The sequence below is a fragment of the Bos indicus x Bos taurus genome, chromosome 11, assembly GCF_003369695.1.
Source record: "Bos indicus x Bos taurus breed Angus x Brahman F1 hybrid chromosome 11, Bos_hybrid_MaternalHap_v2.0, whole genome shotgun sequence".
NCBI lineage: Eukaryota > Metazoa > Chordata > Mammalia > Artiodactyla > Bovidae > Bos > Bos indicus x Bos taurus.
This window is the reverse complement of record NC_040086.1, coordinates 49,075,664-49,098,988: the sequence shown is the minus strand read 5'-3', so window position 1 is coordinate 49,098,988 and position 23,325 is coordinate 49,075,664. Positions and strand designations below refer to the sequence as shown.

Here is a 23,325-nt window from a genome sequence, read left to right as displayed (position 1 = left end):
CTCCCTGCTTGGCGGTAGAGGGCGGAACGAGGGGTCTGGGGGCGGGGCAACGAGGTCGCGAGGGGGCGTGGTCAGACCCCGCCTTCCCTGGTGACCGTGGAGTGGAGGTGTACGCGGACCTGTCTCTTTTCTGTCAAGTACCTAGTCTCGTCCCTGAGGCCTCCCTAGCCTTCTCCGCTCTCTCAACCTAAAGAAGACTGGGCGCCCACGACCTTCCTGGGTCCCTTCCCGCCCCTATTAGGTCGCTGCAGATCTGTGAACGGTGCGGGCGCAAAAGTCAGACTCTTTCCAGGGAGTTTCCCGCCCAGTTGAGGATGCACCGGGGAGGGCTGTCCCGGCCTGGAACCAGAGATTTGAAAGCAGCAGGAAAACCGGAACGACCTGACCGCAGAAGGAATGCAGAGTAGGGGCAGTAAATAGAGTGTGTTTGGTTGGGGAAGGTGAGTCTTGAACAGCTTTTTCATTGTTTCTCTGCCCTGGAATTGACAAGCAGGATCAGAGGACGGCATCTTAGTGCAGGGGTTCTCACATTTTTTAGTCTCAGGACCCCTTTATGTTGCTACACACATTATTGAGAACCCTAAAGAGCTTTTTATGAATAATAGATTATATTTTTCCGTATTTACCCTATTGTAAATTTACCCTGAGAAATGTTTGAAATATGCGTTGATTTACTAAAAGGAAAAAAAAAAGTCATGAACCCATTACATGTTTACATACATAACATTTTTATGAAAAAATATATTTTCCACACTAAAAAAATATATGAGAATAGTATTGTTTTACATGCAGATCTCTTTAATGCCTGGCTTAATTGAAGAAAGCTGGATTCTCCTTTCTGTTTCTGCATTCCATCTGTTGTGATTGAAGTATATGAAGGAAATCGGGTCTCACAGATACTGTTGGTAAAAAGAGAAGTATGTTATTAGGCTCTTTAGATAATTGTGGATATTCTTTGATACTACACCTAAACTTACAAGTGGTTGTTTTTTTAAAAGTTAGTTAGATGTGGGCGTTTCCCAGTTGGCGCTAGTGGTAAAGAACCTGCCTGCCAAGGCAGGAGACATAAGAGCTGCTGCTGCTAAGTCGCTTCAGTCGTGTCCGACTCTGTGCGACCCCATAGATGGCAGCCCACCAGGCTCTCCCGTCCCTGGGATTCTCCAGGCAAGAACACTGGAGTGGGTTGCCATTTCCTTCTCCAATACATGAAAGTGAAAAGTGAAAGTGAAGTCTCTCAGTCGTGTCCGACTCTTAGCGACCCCGTGGACTGCAGCCCACCAGGCTCCTCCATCCATGGGATTTTCCAGGCAAGAGTACTGGAGTGGGGTGCCATTGCCTTCTCCGGAGACATAAGAGACAAGGGCTCAATTCCTGGGTTGGGAAGATCCACTGGAGATGGGCATGGCAACCCACTCCAGTATTCCTACCTGGAGAATCCCATGAACAGAGGATTCTGGCTGGCTAGAGTCCATGGAGTCGCAGAGTCAGACACGACTGAAGAGATTTAGCATGCGTGCAATCAGATGTGGGACTGGAAAACATAATGAACTTTACACTCTACTGTATTAAAATCAAGCTTTCCTGGGTGTCTTAGACATTAAAAGAATCTGCCTGCAATTCAGGAGACCCCGGTTTGATCCCTGGATGGCCAAGGATCCCTGGAGGAGAAAATGGCAACCTACTTTACTATTCTTGCCTGGAGAATCCCATGGACAGAGGAGCCTGGTGGGCTACAGTCCACAGGGTCACAAAGAGTCGGACACGACTGAGCGACTAATACACACATTAAAATCATTGGTATATCTTGCAGAGGGAAAGGATGAGTGGAAGGACAGTTAGGGACTTTAGAATCAACATGTACACACTGCTATATTTAAAATGGATAACCAATAAAGGCCTACTGTAGAGCATAGGGAACTCTGCTCAATATTATGCAATGACCTAATTGGGGAAAGATTTTGAGAGACAGTAGATGTGTGTATGGACTTTGCTGATAGCTCAGTTGGTAAAGAATCCACCTGCAATGCAGGAGACCTGGGTTGGATCCCTAGGTTGGGAAGATCCCTAGAGAAGGGAAAGGCTACCCACTCCAGTATTCTGGCCTGGAGAAATCCATGGACTGTAAAGAGTCAGATACGACTGAGTGACTGTCACTGTCACTTTCACTTCACAGGTGCATGTATAACTGAATCACTTTGCTATATACCTGAAACTAATACAACACTGTTAATCAACTATACTCAAGTATAAAATAGAAAGTTAAAAAAAAATTGTTGGTATATCTTGCACTTGAATGGATCTTTTACTCCTGACAATTTTATAAAATCATACATATGGTCCTTTGGAAAATACTGACCATCTAAAAACTAAGCTGTGCAGCTCTTCTAAATGTAAAGTTTCTTAAGTGTTGGGAAGCTGCCAGGCACATAGTGGCAGATACAAGTTTTCTCAAATTTTAATTTTCACCTGAAAGCTCAAATTTTACCACTGGCAACAAATACCATCTATTGTTTTCCTTGAATGGAGAGGTTCCTTTCATTTTTGATAAAGTATTTGCTAAATGCACCAGTTTGAATAATCATAGTTCGTCTGTCCAATGTCCTTTCAAGTAATGGTACTTCATTTTAAAAGAAAAAAGGCAAAAACAAAGATGCTTAATATCCTATTAGGATATTGCAAATTTGGCAATTCCCTGGTGATCCAGTGGGCAATTTCACTTTCATGACCTGGGTTCAGTCCCTGGCCTGGGAACTAAGATCCCACAAGCCCCACAGCATGGCCAAAAAATAAAAACAACAGTGAGATTCTAGAAATCCAAGGCTCTGAAAACAACAAATGCTGGTAAGGAAATGGAGCAACAGAAACTCTGCTTACATTGCTGGTAGGAATACAAAACAGTTGGAAGACAGTTTGGCAGTTTCTTACAAAACTCAACATACTCTTACCATATGATCCAGCAATTGTGCTCCTTGGTATTTACTCAAATGAGGTGAAAATTTATGCCCACGCAAAACCTGCACAGGAATGTACCTCAGCTTTATTTATAACTGTCCGAACTTGGAATCAACCAAAATATCCTTCAATAAGTAAATGGATAAAATAAACCAGCACATCCATATGATGGAGTATTCAGTAATGAAATGAGCTGTCAATCCACAAAGACATGGAGGAATCTTAAATGCATATTGCTAAGTGAAAGAAACCAATCTGAAATGGCTACATACCATGTGATAACCTGGAAAAGGCAAAACTTTGGAGATAGCAAAAAGATAGATGTTTTCCAGAAGTTGTGGGGGAGGAAGAGAGAGATGAATAGATATAGCACAGAGGATTTTTAGAGAAGTGAAACTATTCTGTATGATACTCTAATGGTGTCATGATGAATTCATGTTGCTATATATTTATCAAGACCCATAGAATGTATAATATAAAGAATGAACCCTAGGGACTTTTCTGATAGTCCAGTGGCCAAGACTCCCAATGCAGAGGCTCTGGGTTCAATCTCTGGTCAGGGAACTAGAATCTATACACTGCAACTGCAATCCATACACTCAACTCTGTTGAGCATCCATACAACACATGCTCAACAGAGATCAAAGACCCAGTGTGCTGCAACTGAGACCCAGCAAAGCCAAATGAAAAATAAATAAAAAAGATTTTTTTAAATAAAATTTAAAAAATAGTGACCCCTAATGTAAACCATGAACTTTGTTATTAATATTAGCTCATCAGTTGTCACAAATATATCACACTAATACAAGACGTTAGTACAGGAAAAACAGGGAGAGCATGAAGGGTGTATGGAACCTACTACTCAAAGAAAAATCTATTAGTTTGAAAATGAAGGTGAGTTGAGTTCACAGTTTAATTGCACAAGTGTTTTTTCTTAGAACAACTATGAGACTATCATTGTATTTGGGTATACAGAAGTATTGTATTTATATTTTCCAGTTCTTCACACAAAATAGTAAAATGATCTGTATGCCTGTGACAGGAATTTATAAAATTAATAATTTTATACTGCTTCACTAACAGTATTCTTTTTATAAATTTTTTTTTCCCTTTTTCTTTCTTTCTTTATTTTTTTTTTTGGCTGCATCTCCTGGCATGAGAAACTTCCCCAACCAGGGATCAAACCTGCACCCCCTGCAGTGGAAGCACAGAGCCTTAACCACTGGACCGCCAGGGAAGCTCCAAGAGTATTCTTACTTGACATTGGCATTTTTTAAATGTGGTAAGTGTGTGGCAGAGAGGAATGCAGTGACTACTACTACAGTTGGGTACCACGGTCTCTCTCCTGCTAAGTTGCCAACAGTTTTGCCCATTTTTCTTTGCATTATCAGTTCAAATGTTAACACAGTTAAAAAGGCAAATAACATCTCAGTATTATTATAGTAAATTTTGCCCCTAAAGACTTCAGGGGTTCACGGACCATGTGCTGAGAACCACCATCCTAAAGGAAAAAAATTGGCAGGGGTAGATGTGGTAGAGATTATTGGGCACAGATGCAGGTGGATTCACCAAGTGTTCCTGCTGTTGAAGTCTGGCCCACTTCTAGGTCATCCTGATACAACACTTTGGAAGCCATAGATCTATTAATATTTAGGGGATGCATCTCTTAATCCACTGTCAAATCCCAGTCCAGATGAATACATTGTGGATTGGGAAGTTTAGGCCAGATTTTCTAGGATCACTCAAAATTAGATGGCTCCGGACTTCCCTGGTGGTCCAGTCATTAAGAATCCACTTGCCAATTTAGGGGATATGGGTTCAATCCCTGGACTGGGACGGTTCTACATGCCTCAGGCAACTGGGCCTCAGCGTCACAGCTACTGATCCCGTGTGCCGCAGCTACTAGAAACACTACTGGAGAGGAGCCCCTCCTCTCCACAACTGAAGTCCGAGAGCAGCAATGAAGACCCAGAGAAGCCAAAAACAAATATATAAAAATTTTAAAAATACTACTAGATGGCTCCATTTTTGTTTTATTTATTTTTTTAAACTATTTATTTTTATTTTATTTACCATCTGAGCCACAGGGGCTTCCCTGGTGGCTCAGATGGTAAAGAATCCGCCTGCAATGCAGGAGACTCCGGTTCGAGCCCTGGGTTGGGAAGATCTTCTGGAGAGGGGCATGGCAACCCACTCCAGTACTCTTGCCTGGAGAATCCCATGGACAGAGGAGCCTGGCGGGCTCAGTCCATAGGATCGCAAAGAGTCGGACATGACTAAAGTGACTTGGCACACATACATGCACATGCAGTTAATGGTAAAGCTTATTGTAGATTTTATAAAAGATACAGTGTGATGGTGATCAGAAAAGGAAGAAGTTGAATTTCAGTGGGGAAATCTAGAAGACTTCATGGAAGCAATGATGAATGAAGCGGGATATTCTCTTGTCTCAATGACAAAAGTCCACTTGAGCAAAGATGTAAAAGGAGATGGTTTATTTTGGGAAGGACAGGTAATTTAGTATGGCTAGGGGGCTGGAAGGTGAGTCTCTTGAGAGATAATCTTCAAAAAGCAGGTTTAGAACAATCTTGGCATGCCAAACTAAGGAGTTTAGGCTTTACCCTGGGGGTAGGGTGCTGCATTCTCAAATTGGTGTTTTAGGAAGATAAGGAGCAACCATAGAAGGAATGGGTGGGAGAAGATAGTCAGTTTGGAGGTGGATCAGAGAAGAGATCATCCTGGCATTACCTAGGAAGCAGAAGCTTGTATGAAAAGGATGTGGTATATTTGAGAGACTAAGACTTAGTGGTGTCTCAGATATGTAGATGACACCACCCTTATGGCAAAAGCAAAAAGGACCTAAAGAGCCTCTTGATGAAAGTGAAAGAGGAGACTGAAAAAGCTGGCTTAAAATTCAACATTCAAAAAACTAAGATTATGGCCCCTGGTCCCAGCACCTCATGGCAAATAGATGGGGAAACAATGGAAACAGTGACAGACTTTATTTTCTTGGGCTCCAAAATCACTGCAGACAGTGACTGCAGCCATGAAATTAAAAGACTCTTGCTCCTTGGAAGAAAAGCTATGACCATCCTAGACAGCATATTAAAAAGCAGAGACATTACTTTGTCAACAAAGGTCTGTCTACTCAAAGCTATGGTTTTTCCAGTAGTCATGTACAGATGTGAGATTTGGACCATAAAGAAAGCTGAGCACTGAAGAATTGATACTTTTGAACTGTCATGCTGAAGAAGACTCTTGAGAGTTGCTTGGACTGCAAGGAGATCACATCAGTCAATCCTAAAGGAAATCAGTCCTTAATATTCATTGGAAGGACTCATGCTGAAGTTGAAGCTCCAATACTTTGGCCACCTGATGTGAAGAACTGACTCATTAGAAAAGACACTGATGCTGGGAAAGATTGAAGTCAGGAGGAGAAGGGGACAACAGGATGAGATGGTTGGATGGCATCACTAACTCAGTGGACATGAGTCTGAGTAAATTCTGAGAATTGGTGATGAATAGGGAGATGGACGTGCTGCAGTCTATGGGGTTACAAAGAGTTGGACATAACTGAGCGACTGAACTGAACTGAACTGATTGATTGTGTGTATAGGATGTCTTAGGGATTGCCGGGAGAAATATCAATAACCTCAGATATGCAGATGACACCACCCTTATGGCAGAAAGTGAAGAGGAACTCAAAAGCCTCTTGATGAAAGTGAAAGTGGAGAGTGAAAAAGTTGGCTTAAAGCTCAACATTCAGAAAACGAAGATCATGGCATCTGGGCCCATCACTTCATGGCAAATAGATGGGGAAACAGTGGAAACAGTGACAGACTTTATTGTCTTGGGCTCCAAAATCACTGCAGATGGTGACTGCAGCCATGAAATTAAAAGACGCTTACTCCTTGGAAGGAAAGTTATGACCAACCTACACAGCATATTCAAAAGCAGAGACGTTACTTTGCCAACAAAGGTCCGTCTAGTCAAGGCTATGGTTTTTCCAGTGGTCATGTATGGATGTGAGAGTTGGACTCTGAAGAAGGCTGAGCGCCGAAGAATTGATGCTTTTGAACTGTGGTGTTGGAGAAGACTCTTGAGAATCCCTTGGACTGCAAGGAGAGCCAACCAGTCCATTCTGAAGGAGATCAGCCCTGGGACTTCTTTGGAAGGAATGATGCTAAAGCTGAAACTCCAGTACTTTGGTCACCTCATGCGAAGAGTTGACTCATTGGAAAAGACTCTGATGCTGGGAGGGATTGAGGGCAGGAGGAGAAGGGGACGACAGAGGATGAGATGGCTGGATGGCATCACTGACTTGATGGACGTGAGTCTGAGTGAACTCCAGGAGTTGGTAATGGACAGGGAGGCCTGGTGTGCTGCAATTCATGGGGTCACAAAGAGTCGGACACGACTGAGTGACTGAACTGAACTGAACTGAGGGGTTCCTAACTTGGGACAGTGGTAGAATGGGAGTACTATTCAGGAGGAGGAACATGGGAAAAAGATAAAGGGTTTGGTTTGGCTGTCGGATGTGTCTGTGGATTGTCCAGGACATTGGAGAGGCAGCAGTGGCAATTAGAGAGAGGTATGGCATTTGGAGGGGGGCGGTCCTTCTCAGGTAGCTCAGGGCTTCCCAGGTGGGAGCTAGTGGTAAAGAACTTGCCTGCCAATCCATGAGACTAGAAGAGATGAGGGTTCAATTCCTAGGTCGGGAAAATTCCCTGTAGCAGGGCATGGCAACCCACTCCAGTATTCTTGCCTGGAGAATCCCAGGGAGAGAGGAACCTGGTGAGCTACAGTCCATAGGGTTTCAAAGAGTCAGACACGACTGAAGCGACTTAGCATGCATGCACTCACAGATTTGGGGATCATCCTTAAATGGCTGTTGAAACTGTAAAGGCACTGAGTACACTTCCCTAGGGAGAGCAAGGTTTCTAAACCTTGGCAGTATTGTCATTTGGTCTGTATGTTCTTTGTCTTTGGGGTGGGGGTCGTGGGCTATCCATGACATTGTAGGAAGTTAAGCATCCTTGGCCTCTACCCACTAGATGCCAGTAGCACCACTCCCCCCATCAGTTGTGTCAACCAAAGATGTCTCCAGACACTGTCACATTCCCTGGAGGGCAGGATCAACCCCACAGAGAACTATTGCTCTAGGAGAGAGGGTGGAGTCAGAAAATCGCCAAGGGCAGAACCTTCCAGTTCTAAGGGCAAGGTCAGAAGGAAAGAGAGCACCTTGGGAGAGATGGGGGTGACTCGTTGTGTAACAATCTGTAAAGAGGAAGACAAAAGAGGCCTTGGCAGCGATGAGAGGTTTATGATCTTTCAGGAGCAATTCCAGTTGAGCCTCCTGAATGTGCTTCCTCCTTGTTCTCTAGCCTTTCCCCTGAAAGGTACAAGAGTCAACTGCCCACTAGGGCCATAAATGCGACTGGGGTATATGCCAGTGTACAGCAAAGCTTGCCTGATTGCTTTGCAGGCTGTTTATATTCCTCTTCCCTTCTGTCATTCCATTTGTTCTACTAGTCTCCTTTTTCATTTGTAGTATGCTTTAGCAGAAATATAGACATATATACCCATACTATTTAATCCTAACAATAATCCTGTAAAACAGCTTTCATTATTGTTCCCATTTTGCTGATGAAGAAACCAAAGCTCCCAGAGGGAAGTGATTTGCCTAAGACTCCACAACAGTCGGCTTCCTAGGTGGCTCTAGTGGTAAAGAACCTGCCTGCCAGGCAGCAGGAGAAAGAAGTGAAAGTGAAGTTGCTCAGTAGTGTCTGACTCTTTTCGACCCCGTGGACTGTAGCCCACCATGCTCCTCCATCCATGGGATTCTCCAGGCAAGAATACTGGAGTGGGTTACCATGCCCTCCTCCAGGAGATCTTCCTGACCCAGGGATCGAACCCAGGTCTCCCGCATTGCGGGCAGATGCTTTAACCTCTGAGCCACTGACGCCCAAATCCGATCACACAGGGACTGAGAAGACTCTTCAGCATAGTCCAATTGCTTCTTTGGCTGCAGCTCCTACTACATAGAGTCTTTTCCTTACAAAGTGACTGACACTCCCCTCCTGGGATAGAGCCTTCCTTGACTAAAGGAATCAGTGACTTCTGTTCTCTGCTCATTGAGTACCATTCAGTACCTTACTGAATGTTTAACCTTGTGAGGGTGGTAGCCAGATGCTCTTCCTTTTTTTTGGCCACACTAGCTTGTGGTATCTCAATTCCCCAACCAGGGATTGAACTCAGACCACAGTAGTGAAAACCCAGAATCCTAACTGCTAGGCCATTAGGGAACTCCCAGATGGTTGTCTTTGGGTCCTCGTTACTGTGCGGGCTTTTCTCTAGCTGTGGCTCGTGGGGGTGACTCTGTCTCAGTGGGCAAGCTTCTCATTGCTGTGGCTTCTCTTGTTGCTGAGCATGGGCTCTAGGACTTAAGAGCTTCCATAGTTGTGGCTCCCAGGCTGTAGAGCCCAGGCTCAGTAGTTGTGGCTCATGGGGCTTAGTTGCCCCAAGGCATGTGGAATCTTCCCAGACCAAAGATTGAACCCACATCTCCTGCATTGGCAGGCAGATTCTTTGCCACTGAGCCACCAGGGAAGCCCCCAGATAGTTTTCTGATAAAGGATCACAATGCAGTGTTTATACAGGTGAGGCTAAGCCTGTAGCAGTTCCGTAAGGTGAAGACGAGGACGAACAGGTTACAGGCCCAACCATCGGCACTGCTGAATCTCCCTGACAGTTGCTAGATCTAGGCCAAGGGTCAGCTCCCTCAGGGACATCAATGTATGTCCAAGGCTTGTGGTGGTGTACCAGACCCGATAGCTCAACTGCTGTAACTCTCCTTACAACAAGGAACGTCCAGGGAATTCCCATCCAGGGAATCCTCTTCCATTTCTTCCTGTTCCCCTCAAACATCCTACTCTGGTCTTTGTTTCTTGGCATCTCTCATGCTCCCTTGCCTACCAATTCACTTAGCATCTGAAATTCTGAGTAATCACAAAAGCCACCATTTACTGACAGTTTTTTAAGTACCAGGCACAGAATGGAGGTAATTGAAGCTTAGAGATGTTACATAAATCTGTCCAATGTCACAAAAATGTTAAAGTATAGATCAGTGTGTCTGTAGAAATAGAATTTGAGCCACATTGGTAATTAATCATTTTCTATTAGCCAAATTGAAAGAGAAAATAAACAGGTGAAATTAATTTTACCAATATTTTTTAGGTTAACTCAATATATCCTAAGTGTCTATTAACATATAAATTGATAAAGAAGATGTGGTATGTATATATATATATATATATATACACACACACACACACACATACACACACACACACACAATGGAATATTACTCAGCCATAAAAGAGAATGGAATTTTTCCTTTTAAAACAACATGAATGGACCTCAAGTGTATTATGCTTAGTGAAATAAGTCAGACAGAGAAAGACAAATACTGTATGATATCATTTATATGTGGAATCTAAAAAATATTAATACAACAAACTACTGAATTTAACAAAGAAGAAGCAGACTCATAGAGAACAAACTAGTAGTTAGCAGTGAGGAGACAGAGGGGAGAGGAGCAATTTAGGAACAGGAGATTAAGAGGTATAAGCTGCTAAATCACTTCAGTTGTGTCCGACTCTGTGCGACCCCACAGACGGCAGCCAACCAGGCTCCCCTGTCCCTGGGATTCTCCAGGCAAGAACACTGGAGTGGGTTGCCATTTCCTTCTCCAATGCATGAAAGTGAAAAGTGAAAGGGAAAGCTACTATGTACAAAATAAGCTAAAAGGATATATCATGCAACACAGGGCATACAGCCAACATTTTATAATAACTATAAATAGAGTATAACCGTTAAAAATTGTGAATCATTATATTGTATACCTGTAACAGCGATCAATGCAAAGAAATAGAGGAAAACAACAGAATGGGAAAGACTAGAGATCTCTTCAAGAAAATTAGAGATACCAAGGGAACATTTCATGCAAAGATGGGCTCAATAAAGGACAGAAATGGTATGGACCTAACAGAAGCAGAAGATATTAAGAAGAGGTGGCAAGAATACACAGAAGAACTGTACAAAAAAGATCTTCATGACCAAGATAATCACGATGATGTGATCACTCACCTAGAGCCAGACATCCTGGAATGTGAAGTCAAGTTGGCCTTAGAAAGTATCACTATGAACAAAGCTAGGGGAGGTGATGTGCCGGGGTCCAGCCCCAGTGGAGTCGGGGGTTTCGAACGGGAGACGGCATCGGCGATCAGGAAACAACAGCTTATTTAAATGTTAATTAAAGATATAAAGAGTGGTTAAATAAGGATAGCTCAGTGAGAAAATTTAGTGGAGAAAAGAGGCTGAATAATTCAGCCAAAAGGTGAGAGAAAGAACGACATGGGGAGACCAAGTTTCGGTGAACAAGGCCCGCACTTTATTTTCCAAAGTAGTTTTTATACCTTAAGTTATGCATAAAAGATAATGGGGGAAGGGGTAGAGTCAGCAGTAAGGCAGGCTTTCTTCCTGCAAACTTATCATATGTAAAGGTTTAGGTGATTTACATCATCTTCTGGCCCGGAGGCCTGTTAACATTTTAAGACCCTTTCTTCAGAAAACTTATTTTTCTCTAAAGGTGATTAGTCAGGCGCCACCCTCCAAAAGCATTAGATAAAGTTGCATTCTTATAGGGCAAAGGTGTGGTGGGCTATAACAAGAAAAAGAATTAACTCAAGGGTCCAAGGTTACAAACATTAAAGCTACTACTTACACCAATTATATTAATCAATACACTGCCAGGGACACAGTAGGTAAGGGATATGGAGACTTAGCAGCAAACATTCGCCCAACAAGTGAAAAACCCTTCACCAATACAATTTCTAATCAATCTTTTAACTGCTCAAAGGAATCTGTATTTAGACAGTTCAGAACATCTTATGCCTCTCACAGTTGGGAGGCTCTAAACAATCACATGTGGCCAGAAGAACCTATTCAGGAGAGAGATGGTGGTCGGGGACAGCCCTCCGTAAAGTCAGAGGTGTAGGTGAGAGCACAAAGCAGTAAAGTAGGCAGACTCTGGTTTTGGGGGTAGATGCTCGAGAATATCCAGGGGGACTCCTGAGGCTCGATCCCACCTTTGCATATGCCAAGCCTTCTTCATGACCTTTGCCACGGGTGTAGTTCCTCATGCTGGCTCCCGGCATCTCCCCCCTTTTTATTTCTTAAAACAGCCAGATGCAGCTCAGTCGCGAGCCTCTGAATGTTCTGCCAAAGAATCCTTCAAAGATGTCACGCATATCCACCGGTAATCAGCGTGGCATGACAGAGCCATTTTCACTTTTAAAGCCTATAACTCAGTCCCAATATGCATTATTGCCTCCTCCAAGGCATCTACCCTCATCTCCAACTTTCTATCTATAGCTTCCTGTGTTGCTAGAGTTAGCAAAACATTTTTAGACATGGTATCAACATATTGGGCAGTATGCACTTGTTGAGTCAATGATATTGCTGCTGTAGTAACAGAAGTAATTGCTGCTATTAAAGCTGATATTCCTAAAATAAGTAGGCCCACAAACCGTCGCGATCACATTAAATCTTGTAGTTGTTATAACACAGCGAGACCATAATTAACATATCAATAAGTGGTTACATCATAAGATAAGGTGGACATTGTAACACTACAAAGGAGCAAACATTATATTGAGGGTTTAAACAAGATGAGAGCATGCATTGTTCACAAGTCACTACATTGGGTCCACCAGTGAAAGTCATATGTACATTAAGTTTTCCAGAATCGTTGGTAAAGAGAAAAACATAAGGAGAGGGTAGACAAGCCAAAACAGAATAAGTAGAATTATTTTCTGGTTGGAGTTCGTGCTGCAGAAGCCCTGTCGGTCTCGCGGAGATCTCGATGTTTATCTTGCCTCCCCTGCTGGCAGGCACCGCCCCTGCTCCCTCGCTGAACCAGCCTGGGGCTCAGCTACAGCCAAGCCAGCGCAGAGAGATGCTGGCAGGGCTACCGGCTGTGAGCACTGTGCACTGGGCCCCGGCACCCAGGCTGGTCCGGCCGGCGGCTCCCAACGGGCGGCTGTTCTGTGCTGCAGCTGCAGGGGCAGAGGAGTGCCCCTCCTCTTTTGTGATGGAAGCAATGGGGGAACCGGATGTCTGGGGGACTGCAACATGGCGAATCAGCCTGTCCAGGATCCAAATTGGAGAATCTGCATCCTGTGGAAAAATACAAGCACATCCTCAACCGCTAGTTAATAATGGGTCAGGACCCTTCCATTGTCCTGAGAGGAGGTCCTTCCATTTGACTAATCATTTTGCATTCAATTGCTCCGGGCACCAATGGCGAAGCATTGCAGTAGTTCCAGCTGAATCAGTATTTAAAATATTTATTACGAAAAGAGCATGTTGCGAGATTTGATGGGGAGAACTATACTTAAACTCCCCTTCTTTTAATTTTCAAATGTGACCTACCTTCAAAAAGCCTGTCCGGGTGCCACTTGCCAGGGTCCAGCCCGGGTAGAGTCAGGGGTTTCGAAGGGGAGACAGCATCGGCGATCAAAAAACAACAGCTTATTTAAATGTTAATTAAAGATATAAAGAGTGGTTAAATAAAGATAAATCAGTGAAAAAATTTAGTGGAGAAAAGAGGCTGAATAATTCAGCCAAAAGGTGAGAAAAAGAACGACATGGGGAGACCAAGTTTTGGTGAACAAGGCCCGCACTTTATTTTCCAAAGTAGTTTTTATACCTTAAGTTATGCATAAAAGATAATGGGGGAAGGGGTAGAGTCAGCAGTAAGGCAGGCTTTCTTCCTGCAAACTTATCATATGTAAAAGTTTAGGTGATTTACATCATCTTCTGGCCCGGAGGCCTGTTAACATTTTAAGACCCTTTCTTCAGAAAACTTATTTTTCTCTAAAGGTGATTAGTCAGGCGCCACCCTCCAAAAGCATTAGATAAAGTTGCATTCTTATAGGGCAAAGGTGTGGTGGGCTATAACAAGAAAAAGAATTAACTCAAGGGTCCAAGGTTACAAACATTAAAGCTACTACTTACACCAATTATATTAATCAATACACTGCCAGGGACACAGTAGGTAAGGGATATGGAGACTTAGCAGCAAACATTCGCCCAACAAGTGAAAAACCCTTCACCAATACAATTTCTAATCAATCTTTTAACTGCTCAAAGGAATCTGTATTTAGACAGTTCAGAACATCTTATGCCTCTCACAGTTGGGAGGCTCTAAACAATCACATGTGGCCAGAAGAACCTATTCAGGAGAGAGATGGTGGTCGGGGACAGCCCCCCGTAAAGTCAGAGGTGTAGGTGAGAGCACAAAGCAGTAAAGTAGGCAGACTCTGGTTTTGGGGGTAGATGCTCGAGAATATCCAGGGGGACTTCTGAGGCTCCATCCCGCCTTTGTGTATGCCGAGCCTCCTTCCTCATGACTTTTGCCACGGGCGGAGTTCTTCACACTGGCTCCCGGCTGTGATGGAATTCCAGTTGAGCTATTTCAAATCCTGAAAGATGATGCTGTGAAAGTGCTGCACTCAACATGCCAGCAAATTTGGAAAACTCAGCAGTGGCCACAGGACTGGAAAAGGTCAGTTTTCATTCCAACTCCAAAGAAAGGCAATGCCAAAGAATGCTCAAACTATTGCACAGTTGCACTCATCTCACATGCTAGTAAAGTAATGCTCAAAATTCTCCAAGCCAGGCTTCAGCAATATGTGAACTGTGAACTTCCAGAAGTTCAAGCTGGTTTTAGAAAAGGCAGAGGAACCAGAGATCAAATTGCCAACATCCGCTGGATCATCGAAAAAGCAAGAGAGTTCCAGAAAAACATCTATTTCTGCTTTCTTGACTATGCCAAAGCCTTTGACTGTGTAGATCACAATAAACTGTGGAAAATTCTGAAAGAGATGGGAATACCAGACCACCTGACCTGCCTCTTGAGAAACCTATATGCAGGTCAGGAAGCAACAGTTAGAACTGGACATGGAACAACAGACTGGTTCCAAATAGGAAAAGGAGTACGTCAAGGCTGTATATTGTCACCCTGCTTATTTAACTTATATACAGAGTACATCATGAGAAACGCTGGGCTGGAAGAAGAACAAGCTGGAATCAAGATTGCCGGGAGAAATATCAATCACCTCAGATATGCAGATGACACCACCCTTATGGCAGAAAGTGAAGAGGAACTAAAGAGCCTTTTGATGAAAGTGAAAGTGGAGAGTGAAACAGTTGGCTTAAAGCTCAACATGCAGAAAACGAAGATCATGGCATCTGGTCCCATAACTTCATGGGAAATAGATGGGGAAACAGTGGAAACAGTGTCAGACTTTATTTTTTGGGCTCCAAAATCATTGCAGATGGTGATTGCAGCCATGAAATTAAAAGACACTTACTCCTTGGAAGGAAAGTTATGACCAACCTAGATAGCATATTCAAAAGCAGAGACATTACTTTGCCAACAAAGGTCCATCTAGTCAAGACTGTGGTTTTTCCAGTGGTCATGTATGGATGTGAGAGTTGGACTGTGAAGAAAGTTGAGCACTGAAGAATTGATGTTTTTGAACTGTGGTGTTGGAGAAGACTCTTGAGAGTCCTTTGGACTGCAAGGAGATCCAGCCAGTCCATTCTAAAGGAGATCAGCCCTGGGATTTCTTTGGAAGGAATAATACTAAAGCTGAAACTCCAGTACTTTAGCCACCTCATGTGAAGAGTTGACTCATTGGAAAAGACTCTGATGCTGGGAGGGATTCGGGGCAGGAGGAGAAGGGGATGTCAGAGGATGAGATGGCTAGATGGCATCACCAACTCGATGGACGTGAGTTTGAGTGAACTCCAGGAGTTGGTGATGGACAGGGAGGCCTGGCATGCTGCAATTCATGGAGTCCAAAGTGTCAGACACGACTGAGCAACTGAACTGAACATATAATATTGTACATCAATTATAATTCAATAAAAAATAAAGCACTTGGGACTTCCCTGGTGGTCCAGTGGTTAGGAATCTGAGCTTTCACTTCAGGAGGTATGGGTTTGATCCCTGATTGAGGAACTAAGATCTGGCATGTGGTACAGCATGGCCAAAAGTATAAATAAATAAAGCAAATTACAAATTTTTTTAAAAAAAGAAAAAGATTAAAAATATTATTTCAATTTTACATATTGATGAATATATAAAATTACTAAAGTGATATTTACAGTCTCTCTCTCATAATAAGTCTTTTAAATCTGGCATGTTTTAGATCTCACCTCAGTTGGATGAGCCACATTTCACATGTTCAACAGCTGCTTGTGGTCAGTGGCTACTATACTGGACAATGATCATATATATCAACAGGGACTTCTCTGGTGGTCCAGTGGTTAGGACTTCTAGTTTCCAATTCAGGGGATGCAGGTGTGATCCTGGGTTCAAATACTAAGATCCCACATGCCGAGGGGTAACTACTGAGCCCCCACACTCTAGATCCCATGCTCCGCAACAAGAGAAGCCTGAGCACTGCAGTGGAGAAATCCCCACATCCCACAGCTAGAGAAAGCCCACTTGCCCCAAGGAAAATCCAGTGTAGCCAAAAAATTTAATAATAATTTTAAAAAGAAAGAAAGGATAGATCAAAGATACTGATCCACCTCTGCTTGGCTTCATTGTTGCCTTTCTAAGAATGATGAGGAGTTGGGTACCACATTTTAGGTGAAAGCAGGCTGTTACTATCCATCAAAATTCAGGTGTGTGCATGCTAAGTCATTTCAGTCGTGTGTGACTCTTTGCAGATCATGGACTGTAGCCCATCAGGCTCCTCTGTCCATGGGATTCTTCAGGCAAGAATACTAGAATGGGTTGCCATGCCCTCCTCCAGGGGATATTCCGACCCAGCGATGGAACCTGCATCTCTTTATGTCTCCTGCACTGGCAGATGGGTCCCTTACCACTAGCACCACCTGGGAAGCTAGAATAAAGGATCTTCAAATGCTGCTGCTGCTGCTGCTGCTGCTAAGTCGCTTCAGTCGTGTCCTACTCTGTGCGACCCCATAGACGGCAGTCCACCAGGCTCCCCCGTCCCTGGGATTCTCCAGGCAAGAACACTGAAGTGGGTTGCCATTGCCTTCTCCAATGCATGAAAGTGAAAAGTGAAAGTGAAGTCGCTCAGTCGTGTCTGACTCTTAGTGACCCCATAGACGGCAGTCCACCAGGCTCCCCCGTCCCTGGGATTCTCCAGGCAAGAACACTGAAGTGGGTTGCCATTGCCTTCTCCAATGCATGAAAGTGAAAAGTGAAAGTGAAGTCGCTCAGTCGTGTCTGACTCTTAGTGACCCCATAGACGGCAGTCCACCAGGCTCCCCCGTCCCTGGGATTCTCCAGGCAAGAACACTGAAGTGGGTTGCCATTGCCTTCTCCAATACATGAAAGTGAAAAGTGAAAGTGAAGTCGATCAGTCGTGTCTGACTCTTAGTGACCCCATAGACTACAGCCCACCAGGCTCCTCCGTCCATGGGGTTTTCCAGGGAAGAGTACTGGAGTGGGGTGCCATTGCCTTCTCCGCTTCAAATGCTATGGAGGTCCAAAGTTTATTAAGCTCTTTAAAAAAAGTTTGTCAAAAAAAAAAAAGAAGCATTTGTCAAGAGAAGCTACCATTTCCCTCTTGGAACTGTTACTTCTGGGGTGGGACAGGAATGTTTATTTCCTTCTGAACAGGTCTGTTATTGTTTTTCTGTCTTGATAAACACCATTTGGGAAGGGTGGATTTTCTCTGGCCTGCAGCCAGGTCAGTGGAAAAATCCTTTGCCCTGGGCCCCCTCTCTGGTCCATAGGGCAGTCATCTGCTCATTTCTGTTGGGGTTCCCTAACCCTCGAGGTGGCCCCCGAAGGGCAGTGCAGGACGGTTGAACTCTAGAATAGGAGAGTTGGTGACCCAGCATTTCCTGATTTGAGCAGTGGGCAGCCCTTTGTTCCAGGCTGTGCTAGGTACATGGTGTAAGCTTTTCTTTTACTCCATACCACCACCCTCTGAGGTCAGGATCAGTACCTGCAAAGACCAGAGATATGAAGAGGTTCACTCAGGGTCTGCAGCTTCTGACACCAGAGCCCAGGATCACAGTATTTCAGACTTTGGGGGTTTTAGTGCTTTCTGCACTAAAACAACTTGGGAACAAGGGTTGTCCAGTAAGCAATGTTCATATCTGCGTTCTGTTTCCACATGAACAAGGTCTGACAGAGTGCTTAGGGCTGATTTTATTCTTTAACAATTGGGGATCAGATACTGAGGACATTATAAAAACGTTTTTTTAAAAAAAGTGAGGGACTTCTTTAGCCCTGCAGTGGTTGACTCTTCGCTTTACTGCAGGGGGCGCGGGTTCGAGCCCTGTTGGGAAACTAAGGGCCTGTATGCTGCGTGTGCGACCCCCCAAAAAATAATAAAAAATTTTAAAAAGGAGACGGCTGCCTTTTTACATCCGGAAACCAAGGAGGGCTGCCTGATCTTTTCTTGTTTCTAAGTGAGAAGAAATGTGGTGCCCGGGAACCCTGTCGCTTTAAGCCTAAGCCCCGGCTCCGGAGGAGACTGGGAGGGCAGCGCAGGGTGCCCGCCTACCTGGAGAACCTGAGCGAGGTGTGGCCGGAGCCGCTGGGATGCGAGGTTGGCGGGGGCGGGCTGAAAGTTGGACAAGCAGGAAGTGAACCGACGGCCGCCTGGGAGGAAACCGAGTAGTCAACGAGTTCAGCTGCCGGCAGGCCCGAGCTGCTTGGAAACATGGTGAGAGAGCTGGAAACGAAGAAGGGGCCGGGGATTACCCAAGGAAAGTTGGTTGGCAAAGTCGAAGGGCTGGGCCAGCGGCTGCCAGAGAAGTTTCTTCTTTGACAGCTTGGCTGCAAATAGGTCTGAGCTGCCTGGGTGGGTGTTCCTGCTCCTTCTCTGCTCCCTCCCTCTCCTGACCCCTGAGCTGATCTGGAGTGGGCTTTGGTGCTTCGGGTGGCTGGAACCTAATTCATCTCCTTCTCCAGCCGCTGCCGGCCGGCGGGTTTTGTGACATTCCTGGGCTGTGCCTGTGCGGTTCCGAAGGCAGAGCCCAGCCTATCGGCTGGAATCCCCCTCTACTTCTCACTTTATCCCTGTACAGAAACCCAAAGAATTTGTCTCTCTACTGAGTCCAAGGAATCTACCACCCCGGGGGAAGAGAGCTGAGGGTTTGTAAAAGACTCAGAAATTGGTTCTCTGCGACAGTTTCGACCCCCACCCCTGATCTGTTTCTGGAAGTCGAGTGGGTCAGGGAGGGAGGAGCTTAACAGTGTTTTCCCCTCCCTGTTCAAAAACCTTATCATGAAGCCTGGGGACGAGGCTACAGCCTGGGAGGACTTGCCCTCCATTTCCCCCAACGCCAAGGCTGTCTGTTTTTTTTTTATACTTGCCTGAGCAGGCCATGGCCTGGTGCTTGCGCGTGGTGCCAAGTGGTGGGGAAAGCAGAAGTTTGTGGCCCAACTGTTCTCTCTCCTGGGGCCTTGTGAGGGACTTGGAGCCTGGTTGCCACAGCTATCAGGCTGCCCAGGAGGCTGGAGCAGCTCTCCAGCCACTGTCTGAGAGAGAGGGTGGGCTTGGTGAGGGTGGTCCGTGCCCAGCACAGGCATTTTTAATGAGGACCTGTGGGACCTGGGAATTTCTTACATAGAGGTGGAGCTGTGCATTGGGAAGTACTGGCTCAGCTGTCTCCTCTTACCCTCTCTGAGGAACAAGGAAGCAGTGGAGAGGGGTTTGGTGGTTGCTTCTTGTTCTGTCAAGGGCCCTGAGAATCCACAAAGAAGTTGGGTCCTGTCTGTCTCCTAACATGGATGGCTCTCACCATCTGGGGCTTATAAAGGCATTTGGTTTTGATTACCCGAGTTCTACAGAAAAACATTTTCTTTGCAAACAGTTCAAGCATTGCAAAAAGCTAAAGTCCACCTCAGGCCTCCCCCTCCTCTGGCCTCTGAGTCTGGATCTCAGTCCCTCCAACTCTTGGCCTAATTAACCCTTTGTGTGGCTGCCCAGGAGGCCAGTGGTGGAGGAGGAGATGACCGTGTGCGGAACCTCAGGGATGAAGTGGAAGGGGTCAAGAATATCATGACTCAGAATGTGGAGCGGATCCTGGCCCGGGGAGAGAACCTGGACCACCTTCGCAACAAGACAGAGGATCTGGAAGCCACAGTGAGATGACAGGGAGCCCCTCACCCTACCCCCTGGGGAGCTCCCCCCCACCCCGCACTCACTCCCAGGGGATGAGAGGAAAAAGGGGAAGGAAGATTACTGGGGGTGTGGTGATCATGGTGGCAGAGTGAAGGAGGGAAGTCTGTCTTTTCATGTGTGCTGGGAATTGACGTGAGCTGAGGCCCCACTTCTGATACTGCTGTACTCCACTGATTGGAATTGGGTTTAATGACAGATTTGGGGGTGCGGGGGTGGATCCATGGAGGCATTTTCTGAGACGGATGGCTCAGTCTGCCTGTGCTTTCTTAGGTTTCTCTCCTATGAAACTGACTTTCCTTTTGAAGGCTGCCCTTGACTCTCATTTGGATCTGGCCATCCCAGGGCAAAAATATTGGCCCCAGAACATCCTCTTAGGGCCGTTGGCCTTCCCCAAGGTTTTTAGGCAGGCGGTGAAAAACTGTTAGAGTCTTGCTGAGCCGGCTTTAAAAAGAAGCTGGGAAGAGCAGTAAAAATCTTTAATCCCAGGCTCTTCTGCTAGCTGAAGGCTAGAATAATATCTCCTACACATCTGGCTAGATATTCTCCTGTCTCTCCAGCTAGAGGCCAAAGCCAGCTGCTCAGGGAAGGAGTGACTCTAATGTTCAGCAGACAGCTGGAGCCTAAGATTCCATGTCCACAGGGAGAGACTGACATGGCTTTTGGAGTCCTGCGTGTAATCTTGAGTATTGCTCATTTAACTTCTGGAGACTTAATGTTTCTGTCCTCAGCCTGATCTGGCGAGCAGGGCCCAAGAAAACAATTTTTGCAACTCATGCTGGGAGAAGGAAGGACACTTACCCTTAACTCCAGCCCCTGTACTGCCCTGACCCCTTCCTCTGGCTTCAGCAGTCCTCATGGGGCCAGAAGCCGTAGAACCAGGAAGATATGTCCCCCTGGAGCCTGCACCCCCTCAGCCCGATTGTCTGCCCTCCTAAGGGCAGGTTGTGCTGCCCTTGTCACAAGCCTGGGTAGAAGCACGTGTCAAAAGCCCAGTGTGGAGGGCAGGGCAGGGGTGAGAAAAGAAGGGGGAGGGCAGGGGACCATGAATTCTAAATTTGAACTTGGCCCACCAGATGGTTCTGAAGGTACATTTGTCAAGATAGGAGGACATAAGCTGTCTTACTTAGCAATCTGTTACCTCCACTTAGCACTTCAATATTTAGATGGACGGCATGTGGGTCTCTGTCTGCCTTATCCCCAACAGTCAGAGCACTTCAAGACGACGTCACAGAAGGTGGCTCGGAAGTTCTGGTGGAAGAACGTGAAGATGATTGTCCTCATCTGTGTGATTGTTTTTATCATCATCCTCTTCATCGTGCTTTTTGCCACTGGCGCCATCCCAACTTAGGGAACCCCTCCCTCCCTGCCCTCCTCCTCGGCCGCCATCTTCCCTGGTGCATGCCAAGGGGGACCCTCTCTCCTGTCCTTCTTCATGTGGAATGCTGCTCGATCCTGCCGCCCCGCACTCTGAAGCCCCCTGTCTGCCCCAGGGAACATCTTGGTCCCCAGAAAGAAAGAGCTGGACTGTGGCTGCATTTCAGGGGTCCTCAGAGTTGGTTGGAGAGACCCAGAGGGCCTAGCACATGGCTGGAAAACTGATGGAACTGAGGGTGGCCAGTGGGCAATAAAGACCTTTCGGTATCCCTATGCGTGTGAGGTCCTTTCTCCCTTTCCACTGTGCCTTTGGCCCTTCTATTTCATTTCTCCCCAGGACACTTTCTGGCAGAACTCTCCCATTGGAGGCCCAAGCTGTTGGAGGGGTAGAGAGCATAGGATTGGAGAAGAAAGATGGAAACTCTGTTTGTTTTTTATCGCCCCTCATTCCATCATGGGTCTCAAGAGCAGGAATTTTCTGGAACTCTTGGAGTATGGAAAATTCAAGGCCTTCCCAGCATTTTAGGGTGGTATATAAAACTCCTAAGTGTCCTCTCTGCATCTTGCCATTGTCTTTCATTCTTTTTCTTTTTTTTGTAAATTTTTGGCTGTGCTGGGTCTTCATTGCTGAGTGGGCTTTTCTCTAGTTGTGGCAAGCAAGGGCTATGCTATAGTTGCGGTGTGCGGGTTTCTCATTGCAGTGGCTTCTCTTGTTGCAGAGCATGGGCTCTAGGGCCTTTGGGTTTCAGTAGTTGCGGCTCCTGGGCTCTAGAGCACAGGCTCGATAGTTGTGACACACAAGCTTTGTTGTTCTGTGGCATGTGGGATCTGCCTGGATCAGGGATTGAGCCCGTGTCTCCAGCATTAGCAGGTGGATTCTTTACCACCAAGCCACCCGGGAAGCCCCTTGCCATTTTTAAAAATTACTTTTTGCTGGAAATGTTAGCTGAGACATGCAGTGTTCCTAGGCAGAGCATTTAGAAATCTAAATCCTCCCCTCCTCCCACCCTCCTACCCCACTATCATCGGCATTTCTCTTCCATGGCCCTGTTGTAGTCTGGAAGGGAGGGGTGGGGGAGGGTAGAGGAACTAATTGCTCTTCCTTCTCCTGTGGTTCTGCAAGTTCTATTTGTCTTTTGTCTGCCACTGTCCTTCTGGAATTTAGCAGAGCCTCTGGGTCTTAGCAGTCCTGAGGGGGTGAGCATCTCTCACCGTGTCGCGTGGCTGGATACAGTCAGTGTCACAGGACAGGGCCTGTGGCTTTCCTTCCCCTCCTGGACAATGGCCCTCTCTGTCTTTGGGCCTCCCTCCTCCCCACCAGGTCCCACCATCACTGTTACTCTCTCCAGTGCCCAGTGCATCTTGGTTTGGGGGGAGGGTTCTTGTCATCTCTGCCCTGTTTGGGGGAAGAAGTCTGGAAGGGGCGGGGTTGAGAGACAGGATTGGGGACTAGTACTGGCCAATCCAGTTCTAGAAGCATGCTCTGAAAACTAGGAAGGGAGGAAAGCACCGAAGAGCCCGTGGGGGGGCAGTCTTGGTCACCATCATGTCCATCCTCTCCCTTCTCGGTCCACTCCTAGACTCAAGGTCCAAGCAACTGGGGTGAGTGGGACCTAGACCTTCCAGGGTGAGGGTGGGGTCTGCTCACAGGGGCCTCAACCTGGGAGAGGGAAGTCAACACCCCCTTCCTCAAGAGGGGCCACATTTGAGATGTTGGGTTGGTATGAGGCCAGGTAGAGAACTGGTTGGT

At 45.9% G+C, this 23,325-nt stretch overlaps 1 protein-coding gene across 1 annotated transcript; it reads left to right on the top strand.

Annotated features, from left to right (window-relative positions):
• The first annotated feature begins 90 nt into the window (after window positions 1–90).
• Window positions 91–21,848, top strand: VAMP8 (vesicle associated membrane protein 8). The gene is made up of 4 exons (XM_027555547.1): window positions 91–440; window positions 18,482–18,737; window positions 20,007–20,162; window positions 21,406–21,848. Exons 2-4 carry the CDS (start codon window positions 18,735–18,737, stop codon window positions 21,547–21,549), a joined length of 303 nt encoding a protein of 100 aa, XP_027411348.1. The 5' UTR covers window positions 91–440; window positions 18,482–18,734; the 3' UTR covers window positions 21,550–21,848.
• Window positions 21,849–23,325: the final 1,477 nt, after the last annotated feature.

Bases quoted from the DNA above. Each gene is read 5' to 3' on its own strand.
- VAMP8 (XM_027555547.1), top strand. The intron at 20,163-21,405 runs GTGAGATGACAG...TATCCCCAACAG, and splicing joins CAGAGGATCTGGAAGCCACA to TCAGAGCACTTCAAGACGAC.